Source organism: Odocoileus virginianus, chromosome 23 (assembly GCF_023699985.2).
Source record: "Odocoileus virginianus isolate 20LAN1187 ecotype Illinois chromosome 23, Ovbor_1.2, whole genome shotgun sequence".
NCBI lineage: Eukaryota > Metazoa > Chordata > Mammalia > Artiodactyla > Cervidae > Odocoileus > Odocoileus virginianus.
In genome coordinates, this window is record NC_069696.1 from 9,283,371 (window position 1) to 9,303,097 (window position 19,727).

General features: G+C 57.5%; 1 protein-coding gene across 4 annotated transcripts in view; it reads left to right on the forward strand.

Moving 5' to 3' along the window:
- The window catches only part of ZC3H7B (zinc finger CCCH-type containing 7B), a 57,178-nt gene that overhangs the window by 28,682 nt on the left and 8,769 nt on the right, over nucleotides 1–19,727 (forward strand). For 2 of the 4 annotated variants that reach the window (XM_070453416.1, XM_070453413.1), the window contains 12 exons: nucleotides 2,706–2,786; nucleotides 3,891–3,947; nucleotides 6,859–6,901; nucleotides 7,517–7,710; nucleotides 8,000–8,321; nucleotides 9,084–9,172; nucleotides 9,962–10,061; nucleotides 11,533–11,694; nucleotides 13,695–13,900; nucleotides 14,897–14,997; nucleotides 15,959–16,140; nucleotides 18,988–19,073. In XM_070453416.1, coding sequence (XP_070309517.1) covers nucleotides 2,706–2,786; nucleotides 3,891–3,947; nucleotides 6,859–6,901; nucleotides 7,517–7,710; nucleotides 8,000–8,321; nucleotides 9,084–9,172; nucleotides 9,962–10,061; nucleotides 11,533–11,694; nucleotides 13,695–13,900; nucleotides 14,897–14,997; nucleotides 15,959–16,140; nucleotides 18,988–19,073 — 1,623 coding nt within the window. The remainder of the gene's footprint in view (nucleotides 1–2,705; nucleotides 2,787–3,890; nucleotides 3,948–6,858; nucleotides 6,902–7,516; nucleotides 7,711–7,999; nucleotides 8,322–9,083; nucleotides 9,173–9,961; nucleotides 10,062–11,532; nucleotides 11,695–13,694; nucleotides 13,901–14,896; nucleotides 14,998–15,958; nucleotides 16,141–18,987; nucleotides 19,074–19,727) is intronic. The other 2 variants (XM_070453414.1, XM_070453415.1) reach the window with 1 other exon arrangement.

Here is a 19,727-nt window from a genome sequence, read left to right on the forward strand (position 1 = left end):
TAACTTACCTAACCCTTGAGAGAGTCCTGTGAGATAGACACTATCATTATCCCCATTTTAAAGATGAGGAGACAGAGGCATGGAGAGGAGGGAACTTACTGAAGATCCCAGTGAGGGGTGGGAGGGTCAAGACTTGAACCCAGTAGTCTGATTTCTTTTGTGTATATATATATATATATATATATATATATATATATATGTAATTTTGGGAGGCTTCCCTTGTGGCTCAGCTGGGAAAGAATCCGCCTGCAATGCTGGAGACCTGGGTTCAATCCCTGGGTTGGGAGGATCCCCTGGAGAAGGGAACGGCAACCACTCCAATATTATGGCCTGGAGAATTCCAAGGACTGTAGAGTCCCTGAGGTCGCAAAGACTCGGACAGGACTGAGCGACTTTCACTTTTATTTGTTTTTGGCTGTGCTGGGTCTTCGCTGCTGAGTAGGCTTTCTCTAGTTGCGGCGAGTTGGGGCTACTCAAGTTGGGAGCACAGGCTCTAGAACACAGGCTCAGTAGTCGTGGCTCGTGGGCTTAGCTGCCCCAGGGCATGTCGGATCTTCCCGGATCAGGGATTGAACCCACATCTCCTGCATTGGCACTGAGCTACCAGGGAACCCTGAGCAATCTGACTGTTAATCTCCACCTGTCTCTGAGAGTCCAGGGCTGCAGGGAGCACCTAATGGGGTGCCATGTGTGCGGGATCCTGACGTCCAGGGTATCATTAGGTGGGGAAGGTCAAGGGGAAAATCCAGTCAAAGGTCTTGCTTGCCCCAGCTCATGCACAGCTAGGCACATGTCCCCTCCCCATTTATCCATCAACTTAACAAATGTTTACGAAGCGCCCACAGAGTGTCCAGATCTGTGCCTTTCAGGGACCCACGGTCTGGAGGGAGACACGTGGAGACAGCCCTGAGGTCTAGGCCTGGCTGCACGGAGCCATGATCCTGGCAAAGCCCCTCCTCCCCTCTCTGCAGTTCAGCTCCTTGTCCACGTAGTGCCCTTCCCATTTTTTCTCTGGAACCGCGGGTGTGAAAGGGCTTGGAAAAGGGTAAAAGCTGCCCAGGAAGGACTGAGAGAGCTCTCAGGAATGGTCAAGATCCTGGAGGGCTCCCTGGAGGAGGCAGGGCTTGATTGAGGCTGGAAGAAGCAAGAAAGATTTGAGTGCGCAGAGCAAAGACGAGGCTATAGGCAGGGTGATCAGGAATGTCAGTGCCAGAGAACTGGTCTGGGTTTGGGTTCTATTCTTGGGTCTCCTATCTACAAGCTCTGTGCCATTGGACACAGGGCTTAGCCTCTCTGAGTCTTGGTTTGTATCCCTGTAAAGTGGGGGCGATGACATGAAGCAGGGGTGATGGTATACCATGCACCATGGGGCCGTGCTGAGGATGGAATCAGAAAGTCATACAGGGCTTGGGCACAGTGGCTAGACACAGTAAGAGTTCAGAACATTCACTGCTGTTACACCTTCTGTTTATTATTCTTGCTTCTCCAATTCAGTTTACTCTACCATAGAGAAGCTCTCTTATGACCTAGTCCCCGACCTCCACCGAGTTCTTCAGCATCTGCAGCAGGTCCACATCTGGGTCCCGGGCCTGCCCTCTTACAAGAGGAGAGGATGGCTCTCACCTGGCTGTACAGGCCAGGGAGCCAGACCTGTGAGGGCTGGTAGCTCCCCGGAGGGACGTACCCACACAGGGACTTCTGCCTTTGAGTCAGAGAATTCCCCCGTTTTCCCAGGCAAACACTGACCAGGCCCTGCTCTGCGCTGGGCGTCAGGACCAGAGGTGACCCAGACCCTGGGCTCCAGGAGTTGTCAGTGAGGTGGGAGGGTGGGGGACGCACAGCGTCCCCACTGCCCGTCTGAAGCCAGGACTGCAGTCGCTGTTTCTCTGTTTCCTGACTGGTCTCCCCACTGGACTGGAGCCTCTGGGAGGCCTGGGCCCCGCCTGCTCTGTGACTGGTGTCCCTGGCCTCCAGCTTGTGCCTGGCACACAGACGGTGATACAGACTGGGAGGGTGGAAGGAGTGCTGGGTGTCATTACTGAGCACAACCAGTGGGCCAGGCGCCTTCTAGACTTCACCCAGCCTCATTCCTTGGTGCCCGTGCTCCATCTGTTTGTCCTCACTTGCAGAGAGTTCCAAGACACTGTTTGATAAAAGAAGCCCGTTGTAGAACAAGCAATAGGTATAATATAATCTTACTTATATACAAAAAGAAAGAGAAAATCCCCACAGAGTGAAACCAAACATCCTTTGTCATCCACGTGTGTGTGTGAGTCTCTAGCTGAGATCTGTAGGGACACACAGCATCCTTGTTGGCTAAGCTCCCTCTGGGTGGGGTGGGAGTCTAGGGTGATGGTCCAAGGGAGTCCTTGCTCCCTCTCTGACATTTCTGCTTTCTGCAGTGACTATTACTCGATGAATTGTGGAAACAAAAAGATAATATTGAAATGAAACCCAAAACGTATTCCTTTCTACTCTCCACAATAAAGGGAACAGTAGAAGCATGGGTTCCTGGCCCCAGCCCCCCACGCACTGGCCATGTGACCTGGGCAGCTAGCATCCCCTCCCAGGATCTCGCTTCCTTATCCATAACCTTGGATAATGGGCACCCTGTCCCCCCTTGCTGGGCTGCACAAGCATTTGGAGCACAACTTTGCAAGTCAGAGCAAACTAACCCACCCTTACCCTGTGTCTTGCCTTCTCAGGATGAAAGTGTAACTCAGCTTGGTCAGGAGCTGGCTCAGAAGCTTGGGCTTCGAGTTCGGAAGGCATATAAGAGGCCCCAGGTAGGTGGGCCCTGGGCACTGGGGCTTGGGTGGGGCTGGGGTTGGGGAGACGTGTAGAGGGGGGCCAGGCACCTTTGAGAGACATAGGTGAGGGGGGCTGGGGCCAGGCCAGGACAGAGGGGGTGACAGCAGGTGATCTTCCCTGTCTGTTGGCTGAAAGCCCTGGGACAACTTCCAGAGCCTCTTGGAAGAGGAAAGAACAGCCAAAGCTCCTATCTTGTCTTAGACACCAGCTGTTAAAGCCCACTCCGTCCCCTGCCCTGGCCGACCTTAACACCCCAGAGATGGCCTCAGTTGACACTGGCGTCCTTCAGCCACCTGTTCTCAGATAACCCCCGTGTGGTGCATGTTTGAATTGTCAGTATCTGTTTGGCTCGTTCACATCCACGTGTGTTCATTTGGCTCCTACTTTGGGCCAGGAAACCACCTGCAGCAGAGGGTACAGCTCTAGAGTCTCTGCTGTGACCTGGAGCAAGTTAGTTCCTCTCTCCCCCTTTTCCACATCTGGGATGTGGGGATAATCGTGTCCCCTCTCAGAGGGCTCAGTGATGCTGAAGCTGACTCCAGAACTTTGGCCACCTGATGCGAAGCACCAACTCCTTGGAAAGACCCCGATGCTGGGAGAGATTGGGGGCAGGAGGAGAAGAGGGTGACAGAGAATGAGATGGTTGGATGGCATTACCAACTCATTGGACTCAAGTTTGAGCAAACTCTGGGAGATAGTGAAGGGCAGGGAAGCCTGGTGTGCTGCAGTCCATGGGGTCACAAAGAGTCAGACACGACTTAGCAAGTAAACAACAGCAACAACAATAGAGGGCTCATGGGAGGATCACAGGGAGAGAGTGTTTGAGACTGTGCCGGGCACCCACAGAAGTGTGTACCTAGAGGTCCTCTGCTCTGGTCGTGGTTGCAGGAAGAAAACCCCCAAATGGGACTCAGAGAGACAGGGCAGGTGACTCCCTGCAAGCCTGGGGGCAGGGAGCTTGGGGAGGCACCGCAGACCCCACCTGCCTGGCTGGGGCTCCTTTTTAGCCCCAGCTGGTGGGACCCTGGGCACCTTTGCAGAATCACCATCTCTTCCCATCTCTCTCCAATCTCTGGCAGGAATTGGAAACCTTTTCTCTGCTCAGTAATGGCACTGCAGCTGGCGTGGCAGATCAGGTAGGATGGGGCAGGACCCTGAGCAGATCCCCCCAACCTGTACCACCGCCCCTCGCCCCACCCCCTGCCCAGAACCAGCCTATCTTGGTTCATCCATCGTAAGAGCTTTGGGTTTGTTCTCGGATATAAATGACCTCAAGCAGCAGAGCCAGAGGCATCGCACTGAAGGGTTGGGCTCAATCTGTCCCCATTCTCATGCTGCCGCCAGTCTCCTGCCTCTTGAAGAGGGGTAATGACAGCTTGGGCCTGAACCAGGCTCTTGAGAGCAGCCCAGAGACTCAGAGCACCTCCCCCTTCCAGGAGGGGCCTCCTGGGACCACAGGGGCAGAGTAGGGGGATGGAGTGTGGCTGGGGTGCTGCGAGTGGTCCCTGCACATTAGAGTCAGGTTTAGGTCACTGCAGGAGGGCCATCGGGGGTACCCTCACTCGTGGACCCCGAGAAAGGAGCCAATGGCAACAGGAAGAGTGGGAGTAGGACTGAGAAAGAAAGGCAGTTGAGATCAGACCACCAGGCCTTGTCTAGGGGGCATGGTAGGGCCCTGCACACATCAGACCCCCCACCACCCACCACACAGGAACTGCTCAGGAGGGCTTGGGGTGGGGGACGGGCTGTAAGAGCTGACCGGGCTGGCATCCCGCCTGCTTGTTGTTCACAAGGGGGAAAGTGAGCACAAGAGTGATGAGGGGACTTGGCCAGCGTCACACAGTAGGGCAGCTCATTCATTCATTCACTCCACAGACTCCCAGGGAACCCCTTCTGGGCCCTGGACTGCCGCTGGGCCAGAGCTGAGTCAGGCGTGTCCTCGCCCTTGGGGGCCTGCCAGGCTGCAAGCAAGGCACATGCGGACCTGCCTGTGTAGCACTCGGGATGGTCTGCAATCACAATTGCTAGGCCTGGTGCATACTGGGTCCTTAAAAACAATTAAATTAAGGGAATGTCCTAGTCTGTTCAGGCCGCTATAACAGAATGCTGGGAATTTCCTGGTGGTCCGCTGGCTAGGACTTAGCAGTCTTATTGCTGGGGCCACAGGTTCCATCCCTGGTCAGGGAACTAAGATCCTACATGCCACATGGTATGGCAAAATTTTAAAAAAGGCCATGTACTGGGTGACTTACAAATAAGAAACTTATTACTCATAGTTTTGGAGACTGGAGGGTCTCATACTGTCACTGGTGGCATGACCTAGAGGAAATGGCATCATGTCCTGGCCTTAGGTTCCCTCTGTAAAATGGAGAAGACACTGGTGCCCAGGTCCCCGGGTGGGTGTGTGGCTGGCATAAGGGAGTGCAGTTCCCCGGGGTAGGGCTGGGCCTCATGCGTCTTTCTAGGGCAGGGTTGGGGAGCCCCTGCAGGTCCTCGGGGCTCATGAGGGGATGTGTCTGCTCATCACAGCAGGCAGAGCAGCACTGGGCAGGTGCAGCAGGTGCTGAGAAGACATTTGTTGAATGACTGAATGATCATGGCCAAAGGGTCACAGCAAATATGGGTGGGATGCCCAGCTCCACGAGGGCCAACCCTTGGTGTCCACTGAGTCTGCAGCCGGGGGGCCACAAATGGTGCTGTGTGGGGCAGTGGGCACCCCAGCCCCTGCCAAGCCAGCCACCCATCCCTGCAACCTTATGGATCCCCCACTACATGTTGGTCACAGGGATGGGAGTCTTTAAGAAGCCCAGGCAGAGAGGACTCCATGGTGGAGAGGACCAGATCAGACCCTGCCTCACGGTGCTAGCATGGTGCCATGTGTGCGTACACATGTGCACACACCCCCCCACATCCACCACACACTCCCACAACCACATACCACCCCCCACACAGTGGCCTGCGGACACACGTGGGACAGGAGGACAGGGGGAGAGTCCCAGCCGGATCCCTTGACCTTGACCTTCTGGAGGTCCCACTCAGATGCTGCATCTGAGCCTGGCCGCTGGGCTCCCCACCAGATTCTCCGGTGTGGAGGTGCCAGCCAGGCAGTCATTCCCCACGTGCCTGGGAGCAGAGATGGCACGAGCTGTGCCCACAGGGCACTCCCCGTGCTCTGGAGACAGTGAAGCCCCAGGGCACTCTTGGCAGCATGGGGAGCCAGACGCAAGGAGGACTGTGAGATCCAGGACTAGACAGAGCCTGAGGCAGCCTTGGCCTCCTGCTCACCTTGGACTTCACAGAGCAGCCAGGTTGTGGGATGTGGGCAGGTGGAGAGGAGGGAGCTGCTCCCTTGAGGGCCTGGAGGCAGGTGGGGAAAGGCAGGCCACGGCCCAGAGCTGGACACGAGCCAGGCGAGTCCACTTGGGCCAGTCATGGAGGCCAGTGGATGAGAACGCCAGCTTCCCCAGGCCAACCTCCTGGTGGCCTGGATTTAAAAGTTGATGTTTCACATTCGACTGACACAGGCAGCACTTCCTGTGTGTCGGGCTCTGTTCTAAGCTCTGTACAAACGTCAAGTGATCTCATCCTTTTAACAGTCCAGGGAGGAGGGTGACTGTGCTGTCCTCACTTTACAGATGAGGAAGGTGGCCCAGAGAGGGTGGGGGACTTGGCCAAGCCCACAGGGCAGCTTGGGCCCAGCTTTTCCTCCAGTGGGAGGTCTGCAGGTGGCAGGGCAGTCCCACCTGGCCCGGTTGGGCCTGGGCTATAACTGGGCGAGGGGACACTGGTCAATCAGGAGACTGGTGCTTTTGGCTTTGAGCTGTGACCTGTCCACACCTGGCATGAACATGGAGGGCTTGGTAAAACACCCCCCTGTGACGGGCAAGGAGCTGGCTCAGCGGTCCTCCCCCTGAGGACACTCTGGGGAGAGGCAGACACGAGGCCCCTGCCCAGCCGGCCTGGTGGTTAACACCAGCGGTGGTCACTCAGGGCAGGGGCCCTCCCAGCCCATGTCTGTCTGACCCGCCCCATCCCCCTTTTCTACAGGGAACTTCCAATGGATTGGGGTCCATAGATGACATCGAAACAGGTAGTGTCCCTGATGCCAGATGACGGGGTGGACAGGAGCCCTGGGGAGAACTCAGCCCCTCCCCGCCCACGACCCCGGGAGGTCAGCTGGGTCAAGCCCCTGCAGATCCCTGGCCCTGCAGACAGGGCTTCTGGGGGCTCCCTGCTCTGGGGACTGCCTGAAGCATGGAAGAAAAGAGTGGGTGCAGGAAAACAGACTCCGCTGCAGGGCAAGTCTCCAGCCTGGGAGGTGCGGGGCCACCTCCATGGGACTCAGCTGGGGGTCCACCTTTCTTGAAGTCCTCCTCTCCTTTTCTCTTCCTCACTGACTTCCAGGAGGGGGTCACGGTTACATACTGTCCTTGAGAGGGGGCGTAGCATACCCCAGAGGTGGGTGCTGACCTGGCCCGTCTGGAGACGCTGCAGACTGAAGGCCCCTCCCCTGGCCCGCGGGGCCTGCCTTCACTCCAGCTGGGCCTCCCCATGGGGTCAGGCCATAGGGCAGGCAGGGCTCCAGGCTCCGGGGAGGCAGGAGAGGAGGACAGGTGGTGGGTGAGGAGTCCCGGGTCCCGGGCCAGCTCCCCCATTCCCACCAGATGGGACCCCCTGCAGCTACTGAGCCCACCCCCATCCACAGACTGCTACGTGGACCTGCGAGGCTCCCCGGCCCCCCTCCCCTCCACCCCCACGATGCCCCTCTTCCCTCACGTTCTGGACCTGCTGGCCCCCCTGGACAGCAGCAGCAGGGCCCTCCCCGGCACCGAGAGCCTGGACGACTTCTCCGATGGGGACGTCTTTGGTCCGGAGCTGGATACCCTCCTGGACTCTCTGGTGAGCAGGGCTGTCCCCTCCTGTTCCTGGAACCCCTCGTCCCCCTCCCCGCTGGGACCCCATCACATCCTCACATCCCAAGTGGGAGGGAAGGCCCCACATCTGTGTCCCAGTGGGGAGACTGAGGCCTCGGGGAGGGCAGCTTGAGCTGGATGGAACATGAAAAGTACAGAACATGCGTCCAGGAAGGAGACGGAAGGTACCTGGCTCCACCCGGTGGAACAGGCCTGGGCACTCAGGTCCTCACTCATGTTCTCCTCCAACCCCTCCCTCTGTTCCCACCTCGCAGTCCCTGGTGCAAGGTGGCCTGCCTGGCGGCGGTGTGCCCAGCGAGCTGCCCCAGCTGATCCCCGTGTTCCCCGGTGGGACCCCGCTGCTGCCCCCCGTGGTGGGGGGCTCCATCCCTGTGTCCAGCCCGCTGCCCCCTGCCTCCTTCGGCCTCGTCGTGGACCCCTCCAAGAAGCTGGCAGCCTCCATGCTGGATGCCCTGGAGCCCCCGGGCTCGGGGCTGGACTCCCTGGACCTGCTGCCGTATTCGGAGACCCGATTGGACGCCCTTGACAGCTTCGGGTCGTCCCGTGGTTCCCTGGACAAGCCCAGCTCCTTCCTGGGTGAGGCCTCCGCCACCCCCTGAAAGTTGGCCAAGTGCCAGCTAGGATGGCAACTCTCTCCTGGTCTGGGGCCCCCAGCTGTGCATCTCCTGTGATGCTCACCACAGCGTGGGCCCGAGACCTCAGGGACTTGTTTAAGATCAAGAGCAGGGCTGGGATATAGGCTGGTGCTCTCTGCCCAGCCTCCTGGGACCCTGGGGTCGCCAGACTGGTGGGAGGATGATCCTGGGGCTGGGGGCAGGATGTAAGGCCATGGGCTCCTCCAGCACCACTCTGACCTTGGACCCTGCAAGGAAACAGACCTGCCTGGGCCTCTGTGGGACCGGTTTTCCAACAGACCTAGCCTAGAGTGCTCACTGTTGATGGGGATTCCCGGGGGGCACAGATGGGCTTTATGGAGACTTCCTGGAGGAGATGACAGCTAGCAGGATCCCCTGCCAGCCGAGGGAGCGATGCTACACGGGCCTGGTGTTGGAGGGTCTGTTGGATGAGCAGGGGAGTCGGCCATAGGGTGGGCAGGTTGGGGGGCCTTGAAGGCCTGAGGCTGGTCTCAGAGGACCATGAGCCAAGCTGAGGAGCTCAGGCTTCCTCCCGGGGGGCCATCAGGGCATAGAAGGTATAAGCAGTGGGTGGACGTGCCTGAGCGGGGAGGCTTCTCTGTCCCCATGCAATGGCCCACATAGGAGAGCATGTGTGGCCTGGGTGGCTTCTCCAAGTTAGAAATAGAGACGAGAAATACAGAGGGCCCCTTACACCCCTCAGGGCAGGTGACCCCTGCGTCTTCTCGCCCAGAGGACGGCAACTCACAGGACCATCGTCCCTCGAGCGGTACTCAGAAGCCAGCCCCCTCGGTGAGTGACTCGGCGAGGATGGGTGCCCAGGTACCTCGTGTTCTCTGGGGGGTGGAGGCAAAGCACTATGGGCTCCAGAGTAGGGGTGAGCCCTCAACATGGAATAAGGTACAGCATGTCCGAGCAGGAGGGCCAGATATGGTTTCTTCCCAGCCCTTCCAGACCCTTCCTGGCCTGATGGCATGCTGGGAGCAAGTAGAGGGCTTGGCCCTTGCTTTTCTGACCAGAGAGGGTATCGAGGCTCAGAGGGTTGAGTGATCTCTCCAGGGTCATTAACATCCCTGATCTCAGGATTCAGACAGGTGTGAGTTGACGAGAGCATCTGTCCAGGTCTCAAGTACCTGGACTCTGGCCTCAGTCAAGACAGTAGCTGTGTGGCCCTGGGGAAGCCACCCAACCTCTCTGAGTTTTGCCTTCCTCCCATCTAATGAGGCCGTGGGGGCTTGGGAGAGGATGGGTTGGGTGGGGGGTGGCGGGCTGGCCTTAGGCCCCAGTCAGGGCCACTCCTGTTTCACTCCATTCACATTGGACTTTGATTCAAGGAAAGGTTCTGGGCCAAGGTCATTGTCACCAGGCACCTCAACTAGGCTGAAGTAGCCCTGTTGGATTCTTGGATCATGTAACAAGGACCTCCCCGTCTGGGAGGCTGGGGGAAGGAGAGTCCCGGGCTGCGGTTTGGCACTTGGGTGGGGTTGGGGGGGGGAGTGTCACACTTCTGGTGCCCAGGCTGGCCCTGGTGGCTCTGGCCACCGTCCAGCGCCTAAAATGGTCAATCTCCTCCTGTTACAGCCAGAGCCTTCCATGCCCAACACCGCCTTGCTCATCAAGAACCCTTTGGCTGCCACCCATGAGTTTAAGCAGGCCTGTCAGCTCTGCTACCCCAAAACAGGTAAGGCCACACCTCTGTGCTCCGCCCCTCTGCCCAGAGATGCCAGGGATCTCAGGAGCGTAGAATCCCAGAATGACAGAAGCCCAGTGCACCCATCAGAGAGAAGTCTGGGAAGATAGAAGCCCTGCTGGCTATTTAGAGCAGCTCGGGATGTCAGGGGGGGCAGGACTTTCAAAACTGCCAGAAAGGCTGGAGGAGTGGAAGCCAGGAGACACCATCGGGCCTGTGGTCTACTTTTCCACAAGCTGAGGCCCAGAAGCGGGGTATGCAGCTCACACAGAGCTCCCCACTCAGGGGGCTGCCAGCCAGTATCACGTCTACCCCACAGCCCAGAGGCCAGCTCCTGGCTGTGGAAGGCAGGGTCTAGCTAGCTGCCGCAAACATATCTGCTGAGAAAGTGCAGCCTGCATCCCTGTCCACATTCACCTTTCCATCTACCTCTCACTGGGTGAATTCAAACCTTGCCTAGAATCTAGGGGACAGAGGAGCTTGGAAAAGGTTATTTCCTGGGCTCCCCACTCCCAAACCCAAAGGAGACTGTAGGAGCAATTCCAGATAGGTGCCTGGCATTGGTAAACAATTTTCAACACACCTAGAATTTCAGATTTCTAGACTCACATCATTTCACCTTCTAGAATTCCACAGTCCTGATGTTTCAGAATAGTATTCTCTGGGTATCTCAGGGTTACAAATCTTCCCAGCCTGGAAATCTCCATCTCAGAGGGACTGAAGTTGACAGGACTTCAGAGGTCCTCTGTTGCTGTCATCCACCCCCTCCCCATCACATTCATGTCATGCCTGCCAGAGTCATCTTGTGAAGTCCATGGCCCTGCGGGGCCAGGAGGCAGAACACCATCTAGCTGGGTGTCTCTGCCCGTAAGGAGGTTTTTTCCTTGTACGGAGTGCATCCTCTCCCCGATCTGCAGCCCCCTGCTAGGAAAGCAGAGCTGTTGCCCACCAGGTGCTGGCCAGCCACGTCACGTGGGTCCCCACGAGGGACCTTGGTTCTCCTGGTCTCTTTGGGGAGACTTGCCTCACTCCATTGTTGCTGGAGGGGAGTCCCTTGGTCAGAAGATTTGGGAGGACAAGGATAAAAAGGAAAAGGAGCAGGGGAGGGAGGCTAAGGAAGGCTGGCCGCACCTCCTTGGGGCAGGAAAAGGAGACGGAACCTGCTCTCTGCCCGGCTCTGTCTTCATCACTTGTTCCAAGGAGACGCTGACATGGTCAGGCTCTCTGACTGGTGAGTCAGGGCGGTGGTGGAAAGGGGGTGGGCGCTGAGAAGGGGCTCCTCGGAGGGTATTCTCCGGCCAGCCCCGACACCCTGTCCACGGGGAGCACAGGCAAGGAACTGGCGGGAGGCCCAGAGGAAGGAAGTGGGCTTCTAGGCAGCAGGGGGGTGGGGTGGCCAGTCCCCCGTCCCCCTTCAGTTCTGCCTCCGGAACCACAGTCCTGGTCCTCCCTGCCCCCACAGGCCCCAGAGCGGGCGACTACACCTACCGCGAGGGCCTTGAGCACAAGTGCAAGAGGGACATGCTGCTCGGCCGGCTCCGGAGCGCCGAGGACCAGACGTGGAGGCGCATCCGGCCCCGGCCCACCAAGACCAGCTTCGTGGGCTCCTATTACCTGTGCAAAGGTGGGTGGGCCGCCGCAGGGGCGGGGGCACGGCCAAGGGCCCAGCTGTGGCTCTGCGCCTCAGCTCAGGCAGGCAGGCAGGCAGGCAGACAGGGGTGGTCCAGAGAGGACGGAGTCCACGTGAGGACAAGCAGCTCCGGCCCTCACCACTCTGCAGACAGACGAGAGCCTCCGCGTGTCACACTCAAGCTGGGGCCTCAGCAGCTCCTGGGTGTGAGGGTCAGACAGTTCTGATACACTGCTGGGCCCCAAAGGGCTATGCGAAGGATGTGGAGAGAAACCATGTAAAGCACTGCAGACTGGACCATAGTAAGGGCTTGACAGACACTAGCTTTTAAAAATTCGTGTGTTGTCATCATCCTTCTGGCTCATGTCGGGTTGACATGTTGTGGATATTCGACAGGTACCTCATTTGCTTTCTTCTTCTTATTCCCAACCAAGTGTCTGGGTGCCATCTGGGTGCAAGACCTGAACAGTCTTAATAGTGTTCAGAGCTTTAGAGTGTCACCCTTTTGTTCCCACCATCACACATCCTCATGACAACTCTGAGTGAGGAAACTGAGACTTTGGGAGCCCGCCCCAGCTCCACCTTTGTCCCCCAACCCAGCCCGTGGCAGTAGCCCACCCAGGCTTTCTGGATCAGCTTGTCTTCCCAGCTGGATCTTTTAAGAGCTAGCTTTATTTTTTTTAATATTTACTTATTTTTGGCTGTGTCGGGTCTTGGTTGCGGGATCTTCCTTTGCAGTATGTGGGCTTTTCTCTCGAGTTATAGCCACAGGTTCAGTTGCTCCACCACATGTGGGATCTTAAGTTCCCTGACCAGGGATCGAACCTGCACCTCCTGCATTGAAAGACCGATTCTTAACCACTGGACCACCAGGGAAGTCCCCCGGCTGGATCTTAAAGACTTGTCATTTCTGAGCTTGAAGTTCTCCTCCAGTCATGCCCCAGCCAGTGTGGATGAAGTCCCGATTCCATGAGGCCTACAAGCCCCCCATTGGCCCTAGCAGTCACCATATACACTGAACCCTGACTCTTTTGCACACGTTGTATCCTGGGAACCTGGTCATCCTCTGCTCCTCCTTCAAGCAGTGCCCAGATCTTGGGACCCACCCCTCCTAGGGCTCCCCAATGGATGCAGAGTTGGTCACAGTGCAGAGCCCACTGTCTGTGGGGTCACTTGGCCACCGGCCTGCTCATCCCTGTGTGCCAGTAAGCCTGGCTGGGGGCCAGGGCCGACTTAGAGTGTGAGGGAGGGGGACGAAGAAAGAAAAGCAGTTCCCACTCCCAGGAAATGGCCAGTCTCCAGGATATAAACCTGCTGCCTTCCCAGCTCCCTGGCCCCCAGGAGTTTATTTATGATTACCTTATTTACTATCATTACTTATTATTTTATGTATTATTTCACTTAATTCCTACAACAACTGTGTTTTCATTTCACGGACAGCTGAGGCTCAGGAATAACAGGGAATCCCCAGCCCACATCTGCCAGACCCAAAGGCCTGTGCTTTCCGTCACCAGTGGTATTTTCCTAGTGACTACTACTACTACTACTAATAAAACCTCCCATGTTTATTTAGAGGCTTATATATGTCTGGGCTTCCCTGGTGGTTCAGACAGTAAAGAATCTGTCCGCAGTGCGAGAGACCCCGATCCCTAGGTTGGGAAGATCCCTTGGAGGAGGGCATGACAACCCAGTATTCTTGCCTGGAGAATTCCATGGATAGAGGAGCCTGGTGGGCTACAGTCCATGGGGTTGCAAAGAGTCGGACACGACTGAGCGACTAACACTTTCACTTTCGCTATGTCTACAAAGCCCACTTGTGCCTGCCATCTTCCTGGCCCATACACAGCAGCTCTGTGCAGTGGAGGAGTGGGGATGAACGCAAACTCCCCCAAAGCCCGCTGGGTGGCTGACTGCCCGTCCGGCCGTGCAGTGGCCACGAGGGCGCTGCAGTGCCGTCCGCCTGGCGGAACGTGTGTCCTGTTGCCTTTTTGCAGACATGATTAACAAGCAGGACTGTAAGTACGGGGATAACTGCACCTTCGCCTACCATCAGGAGGAGATCGACGTGTGGACGGAGGAGCGGAAGGGCACCCTTAACCGCGACCTGCTCTTCGACCCGCTGGGGGGCGTCAAGCGCGGCAGCCTCACCATCGCCAAGCTCCTCAAGGAGCACCAGGGCATCTTCACTTTCCTCTGTGAGGTACCAGCCCCTCCCCAGTCCATGCACAGACCGTGGGAGGCTCCACGGTGGGCGATGAGCCCGGGGACCTGAGAGTTTTGGAGGCCTGCCCTTACAATGAGTAAGTCCTGAGACTGTCAGAAAGTTAGGCCCCTAGGACCCTATGGCACTAGAGCCCAGATCCTATCCAGTCCCCTCATTTTGTGGAGGTGGAAACTGAGGCCAGAAAGAGAAGGAACCACACCGGGCTCTTGACTTCCAGCCACCATAGGCCCGACTCAGGTGTCCTAGGAACTCATGCTAAGCACCCCCACACTTCCTCATCCAGCTGTGCTGGCTTCAATGCCCATGGTGCCTTCCTGCCCACTTCTCTGCCCGTGTCCAGGCCAGGCCCTCTCCCCGGGGAGCCCTCTCTGTGTTTCTGTGTCTTGGACCCTCTGAGTCTCAAGGGTTATGCCAGAAGCCCCACCAAGCTGATCATTTCCTCCCCAGAGCTGTCACAGGAGACCCTGCTGGCCCCTGCCTCCCCACCAGGCATCATGTGATGCGGGCAGGGACAGGCTCCATCTCCGGGAAGTGAGGGCGCTAGGTCTGGGTTGCCAGCTGAGTGTGGTGCTGTTCGGCCAGCCCCCATCCCTCACACAGCACAACACTTCCCTCTGACTCTTAGAGCAGATGGGGTTCCCACTCCCTTCGGGGGACCATAGTCCGCAGCCTAGTGGCTGCAGACTTCACAAAGCACCTACAGTTCCGTTAGATCCTTCTTTGGCTTCACAGTGTACCCGTGGGACAGAGCAGGTGTGGTTTTCCCCTGGGTTACAGCTGAGGAAACGAAGGCTCAGAGATAAGGAGTAATCCCTGCCCCAGGCATTTGGAGCGGTGGGATCAGAGAGGTGGGGGCCACAGACCCTGGGGTTCCCTTCCACACCCCCCTGACTCAGGGCAGAGCTTGCAGGGACCCAGTCTGTCCCTCTGGGGTGGCCATGCTGGGTCCCAGCCCACCCCCTCCCCGGGCAGATCTGCTTTGACAGTAAACCCCGGATCATCAGCAAAGGCACCAAGGACTCTCCGTCTGTCTGCTCCAACCTGGCTGCCAAGCACAGCTTCTACAACAACAAGTGAGTGAGGCCCACAGCCAGACCCACCACCTGGATCAGGGAGGGGGCAGGTGGAGAGCCCCCCTGGGGCAGCTTAGATGCCTGGGGAGCAGTTGTGGCCATAGGGTGGGCCTAGGGTGTCAAGGCAAGGGGCAGGATTTGAGACTCAGATCCAGCATCCACCTGGAAAAGACAGAATCACATGTACTGAGCATCTACTATAGTCCAAGCATTTTCTTACCTATTTTAATGATCTCTGCAGTCAGTAAAATCCTCCTGTGTGGAGGAGTGAGTGTCTCTGATACATAGTTGACAAAGCTGAGGCTTGGAAGCTGCTTACTCAGACAGCAGGTGAGGGCCACATCCCTGACTCCCATCCAGCGTCCTCCACTGTCCTGACACAGGCATCGGACAGTGAGTGTGAGAGGCTGGTGGGGTCCAGCACCCACCTATGCTTCCTCTGATTCCTCTTGGCTGTGCCCCAGTCTGGGTTGATGGAATCAGAGTTGGGTCCAAACCCCAGCTCGGACACTGGTCTGTTTTATATCCTCTGGCCTCTGTGACCCTTGGTTTCCTCATCTATAAAGTGGATGTTGATCCCTATCTCCCAGGGTTACTGGGAAGGTAGTTACAATTCCCAGCCCAGAGGAGATGCTCAGGTGTCATCCCTCCGGGTGCAGAACCAGCTCTGGGGCATCAAGCTGGGGAACCCCAGGGAGATGCCCTTTCTGGGGGTCTGGGGCAGCTCTGTCCTACGCCGTCTCCAGGGTGAGGCTGGGAGAGGGGCACACCGCTGGGGTTCGCAGCAGACCTGCCCGAGCATAGGACCCCCGCCCCTTCCCTCCTGTGCCAGTGGTGAATAGGGGAAGGCGCCCGGGTAGGAGACCCTCATCAGGTGTCCAGCACGGATACCAGGGAGGGGGCCTCGACCAGGGATGGGGGGCTGCAGACTGCATCATGTCACCCCCACCCCGCCCGCCAGGTGCCTGGTGCACATCGTCCGCTCCACCTCCCTCAAGTACTCCAAGGTTCGCCAGTTCCAGGAGCACTTCCAGTTCGACGTGTGCCGCCACGAGGTGCGATACGGCTGCCTGCGCGAGGACAGCTGCCACTTCGCCCACAGCTTCATCGAGCTCAAGGTCTGGCTCCTGCAGCAGTACTCAGGTGAGGATTCAGGTGGGGGCTCAGGTGAGGATTCAGGTGAGGGCCCAGGTGAGGGCTCAGGTGAGGATTCAGGTGAGGGCTCAGGTGGGGGCTCAGGTGAGGATTCAGGTGGGGGCTCAGGTGAGGAGGGCTCAGGTGAGGATTCAGGTGGGGGCTCAGGTGAGGAGGGCTCAGGTGAGGATTCAGGTGGGGCCTCAGGTGAGGAGGGCTCAGGTGAGGGCTCAGGTTGGGGCTCAGGTGAGGATTCAGGTGGGGCCTCAGGTGAGGAGGGCTCAGGTGAGGATTCAGGTGGGGCCTCAGGTGAGGAGGGCTCAGGTGAGGATTCAGGTGGGGCCTCAGGTGAGGATTCAGGTGGGGGCTCAGGTGAGGGCTCAGGTGAGGATTCAGGTGAGGGCTCAGGTGGGGGCTCAGGTGAGGATTCAGGTGGGGATTCAGGTGAGGGCTCAGGTGAGGATTCAGGTGAGGGCTCAGGTGGGGGCTCAGGTGAGGATTCAGGTGGGGACTGAGGTGAGGGTTCAGGTGGGGGCTCAGGTCAGGGCTCAGGTGAGGATTCCGGTGGGGGCTCAGGTGAGGGAGAGGACTGCAGGGTTCAGAGGAGGACAGTGGTGTTGTGGTGGGGGGCTGCAGAGAAGCCAGTACTTCCTGGACATCCCAGGACTCAAAGGCTGTGCATTACGGGGCTTCCAGGCCCAGAAGACCCTGGGTTTATCCCTGCGTGGGCACTGACAGGGGAGCCAGGAGGCCGAGCTCCATGGGCCACCTGAGTGGTCTGGTCACCAGCGGCCCCTCATCGAGCCCCAGTGCTCCTCTGTGAGGCGGTGATGTCAGCTCCGCCTCAGCGATGAGGAGGTTAAAAGCCATTCACTTGCTCACTGGCTCACCTGATGGGATTCCTTGAGCACCTACTCTGTCAGGGTCCTGAGTGAGCATGTGGAGGGCCCCAGCCTCAGGGCCCTAGGATGTACATGAAAGCAAGGGAGACAGTCGAACGGGGAGGTAAGGGACCCTCCATCCTTCTGCTCCAGGAGGCATACTGTCCCCTGCTGCCTGTCATCATTTGCTTAACAACATTTTTGTTGTGTGTGTGGAACATAAAATAATGGTGCATCTAACAAGCCTTGTCTTCTGAGAGTTGATGGAATAGGTGATAAAAATTCAGATGTACATAAATAACATGAGGAAAGGAAAGCAGAGCAGGAGGACAGAGAGGGACTTGGGATGGGGCATTTGGGATTAGGAAGTCTGAGAGGGCTTCTCAGAGTAGGTGGCATTTGAGCAAGGAAGGGCAGAGAGAGCATTCCAGGCAGAGGGAACAGCAAGGCTGGCAGCCCTGAAGTAGGAGCAAGCTTGGTACAGAAGGAAGGACATCTGAGGGCAGAGCAGCTTCGTGCTGGGGGAGGGGCAGTGTCAGAAATGAGGCCTAAGAGGTGAAAAAGTCTCAGGATCATAAATAGAGATAGAAATAGTTGTGTACATGTGTGCATGCTAAGTCGCTTTAGTCATGTCTGACTGCGACTCTATGGACTATAACCTGCCAGCTCCTCTGTCTGTGGGGTTCTCCCAGGCATGAATACTGGAGTGGGTTGTCATGCCTTCCTCCTGGGGCTCTTCCCGACAGGGATTAAACACCGGTCTCTTATGTCTCCTGTATTGGCAGGCAGGTTCTTTAACACTAGCGCCACCTGTGATTGTTCTAAATATAATGTGCAGAGGTCGGGGGTCAGGGGTTGAGCGGGTAGAGTTGTATGACCTGATCAGTGTTTTTAAGAATTCGCTCTAGCTACTGGGTGGAGAAGAGAGGGGCCAAGGGCAGATGGAAGGGGGCCCGGGGGTGTGGCTCAGGCCCAGGTGGCAGCGGCGGAGGTGGTAGAAGTGATCGGATCCTGGGTGTATTGATGGTGGAGCCAGTGGGAGCTGATGAACCAGACATGATGTAGGAGACAAAGAGGGCATCAGGTTGACCCCAGTGGGGACGCCGTGTGCTGAGACGGGGAGGAGCAGGTCGGGGGATCACATCTAGGCTCGTTTGGGATGTGGGGCTGTCTGAGCTGCCTGTTGGACTTCAGGTGGAAAGATTGAGCAGGCAGCCAGATATGGGGGTCTGGAAGGTCCCAGGAGAGCTCTGGGCTGGAGATTCATCAAGCAGCAAGAAGGTGGGTGCCAAGCAGATGCCTGGCCGAGTAAGCCCCTACTGGCAAGCCGCCGTGGGGAAGCGGTATCCACAGGGCCAGACTGCAAATGAAGTGGGTCTGCAGAAGGAACTAGAAGACCGGAGCGGGGTTGGGAGGAGGGCGGACCTGGTGGAAGAGGCTGTGAGCTGCCCCTCAGAGGTGCACTGTGTCCACAGTCAGATTGGGAGGGTCTGGGCCACCAGGCTTGGGTATCTGCCCTTTGCCAACTGGCAGTGAAGTCCTGGCCCCTTGGTGACTGGGCAGCTGGGCTGGGCCAGACATGAAGCCCTAAGAACCTGTGGGCTAGAGGCCACCAAGCAGGGGTCAGACTTGAGGCCCCCCTGCCCCGAGGGAGGCAGGGGACAGGGGAGGGACAGGGACACTGGCGTGGGTACAGGGAGGCCCCTGTCGTCCTGCAGAGCCCACATCTTTCTCCTGCATCTTATTCTCTGTGGGTCCTGGAATAACGCCTGGAATCAGGCCTCCGTCTCCAGCTGCAGATGAACTAATGGGCCTAGAGAGCGTGCAGGCTGTCCCTGCTCCCCTCGTCTTTCCCCAGCCTAACTGGGAAGTGGGGCTCCTCCCTGGGCCTGGGGTGGCCCCCTCAACTCGGACCCCCCACCTCTCTCCCCACTGAGCTCCAGGGACGCCATGTCTGTCCTACCCCCCTCCCCAGGCATGACCCACGAAGACATCGTCCAGGAATCCAAGAAATACTGGCAGCAGATGGAGGCTCACACAGGGAAGGCCAGCAGCAGCTTGGTAAGACCCTGGGCTGGCGTACGGGGTGCAGTCAGCCCCCACGAGGGGCAGCCCCCATTCCCCACCCCTTTGGTTTATCTTTATGTAATGCAGAGTCTGACTCTCTGCAGTCTCATGGACTGGAGCCCTCCAGGCTCCCCTGTCCATGGGATTCTCCAGGCAAGAATACTGGAGTGGGTTGCCATTCCCTTCTCCGGGGGATCTGCCTGACCCAGGGATCAAACCCAGGTCTCCCACATTGCAGGCAGATTCTTTACCATCTGAGCCACCAGGGAAGCCCCCATCTCTTTACCTAGTCATCATTTATTTAACAGAATATTGTAAGAAGAGCACAAAGAATTTGTGTATAGCTTTTTTTAGATTCCCCAGGTGTTAACATTTTACAGCTGTCCACACTCACTTTGTGCTGTGTGTGTGTGTACATACACACATACGCATTTATTTACAGAAACACACACTTTTCTGAACCATTAGAGAGTAAGTTGTAGACATGATGCCACGTTACCCCAAAATACTTCAGTGTAAAAATAAGGACACTGTCTTCCAAAATGAGCATAGTACAGTCACCAACATCACCAAATTCACGTTGGGGTGATTATCCGGATTGCGCTGTACTGTACACGTGCACTTAGTCGCTCAGCCGTGTCCGACTCT